Genomic DNA, 6,373 nt, shown 5'->3' on the forward strand with positions numbered 1-6,373 from the left:
TGCCAGCGCTTTCAGTTAGGGGTGGGTGACTTAGACCTGAAATGATTGCCCGTAAAAAAGTATAAAAATGAACGCGTTCGGAGCCACATTATGATAAGTGAATTGTGTTTGTGAAAATATAAGTAAAGTAAATAATGCCGCCGAAAACTAGTGGAAAGGCAGCCAAGAAGGCTGGCAAGGCTCAGAAGAATATCACCAAGACCGACAAGAAAAAGAAGCGCAAGAGGAAGGAGAGCTATGCCATCTACATTTACAAGGTTCTCAAGCAGGTCCATCCTGACACCGGCATTTCATCTAAGGCGATGAGCATCATGAACAGCTTTGTAAATGATATTTTCGAGCGCATTGCTGCCGAGGCGTCTCGTCTGGCTCACTACAACAAGCGCTCGACCATCACCAGTCGAGAAATCCAAACGGCTGTTCGCCTGCTTCTGCCGGGAGAGTTGGCCAAGCATGCTGTCAGTGAGGGAACCAAGGCTGTCACCAAGTACACCAGCTCCAAATAATTTCTTCCTACGAATGCTGCGGACAATAATCCAAAACGGCCCTTTTCAGGGCCACAATGTGTTTCACCAAGGAAATGTATTTTTCAATATATCGTCGATTTCAACTTATCCATCCCCAATATGGGGTTAAAATTGTTCAAATTTGATTAGATATATACCAAAAAATCGGAAATGAAAACTCAATACGCTCAAAAAGCAACGTAATTCAATAACCAGACACGACGCGATGGTTGCCAATAAAATTAATGGAGCATTTTAATTTTCAAATAGTATTTAAATGAAAGTTTTTTCTCTTGCAACGAATCGTTGTAGCCCTGAAAAGGGCTTGTTTAAACAAATTTCAGATCTTGAAATCTAAAATTTTGATTGCGAACATGTACTTTTCACAATCCAGATGCCTTTTTTTGGGCCACCTTTTTCTCAACTGTCGCGGATGGGGCAGCCACTGGAGAAGCGGACGTTGCAACTGCAGAATCAGAACAGAATCAAGAACACTTTTTTTCTTCAGAAAATGGTCCGCGCGCTGTTTGCCAACCTCCCTCGCTCGGATGAGAATCGAGGAGGAGAGCACTTTGACAATACGACTGCTAGCAGTCATTTACTATGTTGATGTTTGCTTGAAGTGCAAACTTTTTTTTTAAATATAAAGTGTTTAAAATATTTAATAAAAATATGTTTTAATAGTTCTACATTCTTAAATAATTAATTTTTCACTATGAATTTTTCAAATGTTGACATATGGTTTTAGTGACTTTATAATGTTAATTGAACTTGAATATTCACATTTTTAACTAGAGCAATATATAAAAAAACATGTTTTTAAATTATAAATCATGAAAATAATTTAGAGATTCCCGATGTTTATTACAACTTCAACTTTCGACCTTTAGGAAAACCTAAAAAAGGAGCGTCTATTATTGATTGAGATACTTTATTACTTGATTTAAGTTGACAATGAACTACATAAAAAGTTTTCTCTACGGCATCATTCAGCAATAGTTTTTGATTCTAAAAAATACATATATTGTCAAAAACAATGGATTTTTAATATTTTCTTAAAATAATAACGTGTTTGCTTTAGTAGATTAAAGTTTTCATGCATTTTTATAAATAATTTGTCTAAAATAAATCAATTTCCCTGCCATATATCAGCCTTCATATAGTATGTCATACAATGTTTTCATTTAATAAAATATATAAAGCAATCTTTTTTGTATTATCTCTTTCTTTTATATATTAGATATTCAATTTCCCAACGTAATTAACCAATTTCTAAACAAGTTTTTACAGATCTTTTATTTTTTACAGACGGTTGAAGGGGCAGTTCCACTTGCCCCGCACGATCTCTTCAATAATATTCCCAAATTGAGTTAAAACTAAGAAAAAATTTTAATTAACAATCTTTATGTTCTAGTTTTCTGTTACTTTCCAAATATTGGACTGACCGATATAATTACATTATTTCCAAACTGTCATTCGCAGAATTTTGATTTTTTATAGATGTTTGAAGGTAACGTGGTTCTTGCTCCGTATGACTATTTCAGTGTTCTAAAGGAAGTTAGCACTAATAAAAAATATAAAACAACTGTTTTTATATTAACCTTTTCTTTTATTTTATTAATGTTGGGCTAACAATTAAAATAACAATATTTCGATTCTTTCATTAGCAGAATTTCTATTTTTTAGAAATGTTTGAAGGTTCAGTGCCGTTTGCCCCTTATAAACATTTCAATAATATATTCAGCTGAACTTAACACAAAGACAAAATATAGAATATCAATTGTTATTATTTTCTATATATAATATTATATTCTAATATATAAGTTAACACGAGCAAGTCAGAGGGGTGCGACGACCCGCCGAAATGCCATCCAAGACCGGATGGACCAACAATAACATCGGCGACGCTGAGCCAGCCCAGTAACGCATTTCGCTTTAGCGAAAGCGATGTGCAAGGGTCAGCGTAATGCGAGGCGGGCATGTGCGCGCTGGGTGACCGTCGAAGGCACGGAACTCCAGACGGCACGAGGCGCTGACTATGCGCTCTGCTGGGACCGCTGCCTCCAACCGAAGACTTGGCGGCCTTAATAAATTTGATTTGCATTTAGTTGGTAAGATACCAGAATTCAGAGCAGTTGGCTCTAATAAAAAGAACCATTCAATACAAACGTATTTGGTTTAATTGACGCCCAACGCGCTTAAGTGTCGTAAAACCGTAAAATCCGTAGTAAAAAGATCTAGAAATCAAGGTCTCGTAATCGGGTTTTCTTTGAAAACACTTCGGACTCGCGCGCTGCACAATAATAGTGAACAGCAACAAACAAACAAAATTATCTAATACAAAAACAAAACAACGCTGCACAAGCAACAGTGAAAACCGCTGCATATCAACAGTAATCAGCTAAATCAACGACAGCCAGAGGATAAACGGATCAACCAGCTACCGTCTTCGATGCATTTTTATTATACCAGTATACCAATATAACATGTAAGTGAGATCTTTATTTTCAATTTACCTCTTTTAACGTCAACCAGACATGTGTGCCAATTTTTGAAAAAAAACACATAATAAGTAACGAAATAAAACAAAAAAAAGAGTGATTGCAATTAAAAGTTCAGGTATAGCGATTATCATTTACAAATTTTTGTTAAAAAAACAAATGATGAAGAAGGAAAATTAAGCTCTTTCTCATACAAATTATAAAAAAAAAAATTTTAAAAAGTATCATTGTCCGATGTATAGAAACAGTAACGAAAACAATGACAGTGACGAAGACTTAATACAGAGCTATAAAGACATAAGAAATAATAGCCATCAAGGGGGTCACATTGACGGTACTGAGACCGACGAAGATATAGAATTAAGTAACTTAATTGACGGCTTTACAGACAAAGTAAAAATGGTTAACGACCAGGAATTTCAAAATCAACATCAGGACCTTCAACAAGAGGCAACAGCAACACAAGAACAGGCGAAAACCTCAGGTACCATTAGTAATAAAGATGTAATTAGACTCATGGAAGCGGCCGTAAATGGCGCACTAGAGCATCAACAAAAAATATTTTCAGAAAAGCTTAAAGAGGTTGAGAATAGGCAGAGAGTAAATGAGGGTGGACCCCTAGTGGTATACGAGCAAATACCACATAACTCAGCTATCTCTTGTAATGAACCGCTAGACTTAGTAAAGTCCATACCAAGTTTTGACGGAAAACAAGATGAGTATGTGGCATGGCGAACCGCAGCAGTTAACGCCTACGAAATCTACAAACCATATTTGGGTAGCTCTAGAACCTACCAGGCCGTAGGAATCATACGTAACAAGGTAATAGGCCCCGCGGGAGTAATGCTTACGTCACATAATACAGTACTAAATTTTGATGCTATAATAGCTAGAATGGACTGCGCTTATGCAGAACAAACTCCAATCGAGGTAACGCAACAACAAATGGTTACTATGCGTCAGGGAGAACTTCCCCTAATGACTTTTTATAATGAGATTGAGAGAAAGCTAACTCTTATTATTAGTAAGACTTTGTTGTCTTATGACACAAATACTGCCGCTATCTTAAATAATAGATCACGGCAGGACGCTTTGACCGCTTTTGTGACCGGGTTAAAAAAATCAGTCCGACATGTAGTTCTCTCAGCTGCGCCCAAAGATTTGCCATCAGCATTGGCTGTGGCTCAACGGGCAGAGTCTTGCAATGAACGAGCCTGGTTCGTTGCAAGCTTTAATAAAAATTTAGAGGACAAATCTTACAATTCAGAAAACCGTCGCCAGGGTAACCGTTTTCATAACACCCCACAAGGTAATAACCACAACAACTCCCAGGGTGTTTTCCAGAGAAATCAAAACAATAATGCACCGGGCACTAGTAACCAAACTAGAGGCTCTCAATTTTCTAAAAACCAAGGACATAAAGGCCAAACGCAACAGAACAGTGAATCAAATAATTCTCGTAAAAGCTATTCTCAAAATCTAGGTCCTGAACCAATGGACGTTGATCCCACATCACGTTCTAAATTTAGGGGCGAGCAGACAGCTCGCAGTCGTCAATGGTTGAACCATACGACCCAAGAGCAGTCAAATGACCAGGAGTATAGGGTAAAGTCATCCTACGAAGCAGCGGAAATCGAGGCAGATAACACGTCCGATTCCGAATCATGTAATTTTTTAGGGGAACGTCCCTGCTCCCGTACATAATTCGTACGATAGCGGGGCGGGAAATCAGGTTACTGTTAGATACAGGAGCCTCCAAAAATTACATAAAACCTTTATCTGAATTAAAACACTTCAAACCGGTGGAAACACCATTTGAAGTTACATCAATCCATGGGCACACAAAAATAAAACAAAAGTGTCTGATCCATCTATTCAATGTTAAGTCATACTTTTTCTTGTTAAACAACCTGAACGGATATGACGGAATTGTTGGACTAGATGTACTAAAAAGGGTCAATGCAAAAATTGATTTAACAAAAAACATCATTGAGCATGATCATGGTACAGAGCAGATTTTTTACTCAAAATGCAGAAATGTAAACTTTATTAACATCAATGACGTGGACGTGCCAAACGCCGTCAACGAAGATTTTAAAAAGATGATCAAAAACAGATCAAAAGCCTTTGCGGACCCAAACGAGTCCCTCCCCTTTAATATAAATACGGTCGCCACGATCCGCACTGACGGGGAACCTGTATATTCAAAACTTTATCCATATCCGATGGGTGTAGCCGATTTCGTCAATTCGGAAGTTAAACAACTTCTAGCAGACGGAATAATAAGACCATCCCGGTCGCCTTACAATAACCCAATTTGGGTTGTTGATAAGAAGGGTTTTGACGAAGAAGGTCATAGGAAGAAACGTCTCGTTATTGACTTCAGAAAACTGAATCAGAAAACAATTGATGACAAGTATCCTATACCATCCATATCGACCATACTGTCGAACATTGGAAAAGCCCAGTACTTCACGACTCTTGATCTGAAGTCGGGCTTCCATCAAATTGAGCTCGCGGAGCGCGATCGAGAAAAGACAGCTTTTTCGGTCAACAACGGGAAGTATGAATTCTGCAGACTTCCCTTTGGTTTAAAAAATGCCCCTAGTATTTTCCAACGGGCCATAGATGATGTTCTGAGAGATCACATCGGTAAAACTTGCTATGTCTACGTCGATGACGTAATCATTTTCTCCCAAACAATGGAGAGTCATGTCAACGATATAAACACGGTCCTAAAAACTTTGTGCGATGCAGGCATGAGAGTGTCTGTAGAAAAATCTATGTTCTTTAAGGAGAACGTAGAATATTTGGGATTCATAGTGTCCCGAGGGGGAATTAAAACTTCGCCTGAAAAGGTTAAGGCTATAAAAGAATTTCAACCTCCATCAACACTGTTCAGTCTCAGGTCATTTCTGGGACTGGCCAGTTATTATAGATGTTTCATAAAGGGGTTTGCTAGCATCGCAAGACCTCTGACGAATATTCTAAAAGGTGACAATGGAAAAATTGGTGCAAACCACTCAAAGAAAGTCAAACTAGAGCTGACCAACGAGCAGCGAAAATCATTTGAAAAACTTAGAAACATCCTGGAGTCTGAGGATGTCATGTTGGCATACCCAGATTTCACTCAGCCATTTGACTTGACCACTGACGCCTCTGGAAGCGGCCTAGGGGCTGTTCTTTCACAGAAAGGTCGTCCAATCACCATGATCTCTCGTACGTTACGCGGAACCGAGATTTCAATGGCAACAAATGAACGAGAACTACTAGCAATAGTATGGGCACTCCAAAATCTCAGAAGCTATTTATATGGCGTAAAGAAGTTAAACATCTTCACCGACCATCAACCACTGACCGGTTCAA

The 6,373-nt window shown here is 38.2% G+C and overlaps 1 protein-coding gene across 1 annotated transcript; it reads left to right on the forward strand.

Moving 5' to 3' along the window:
* The first annotated feature begins 22 nt into the window (after positions 1 to 22).
* LOC120446202 (histone H2B) lies at positions 23 to 554 on the forward strand. Its single transcript, XM_039627051.2, has one exon. It carries the CDS (start codon positions 135 to 137, stop codon positions 504 to 506), a length of 372 nt encoding a protein of 123 aa, XP_039482985.1. The 5' UTR covers positions 23 to 134; the 3' UTR covers positions 507 to 554.
* Positions 555 to 6,373: the final 5,819 nt, after the last annotated feature.

This window comes from Drosophila santomea, chromosome 2R, assembly GCF_016746245.2.
Source record: "Drosophila santomea strain STO CAGO 1482 chromosome 2R, Prin_Dsan_1.1, whole genome shotgun sequence".
In the NCBI taxonomy this organism is placed as follows: domain Eukaryota; kingdom Metazoa; phylum Arthropoda; class Insecta; order Diptera; family Drosophilidae; genus Drosophila; species Drosophila santomea.

Bases quoted from the DNA above. Each gene is read 5' to 3' on its own strand.
- LOC120446202 (XM_039627051.2), top strand. From the start codon at position 135: ATGCCGCCGAAAACTAGTGGAAAGGCAGCCAAGAAGGCTGGCAAGGCT.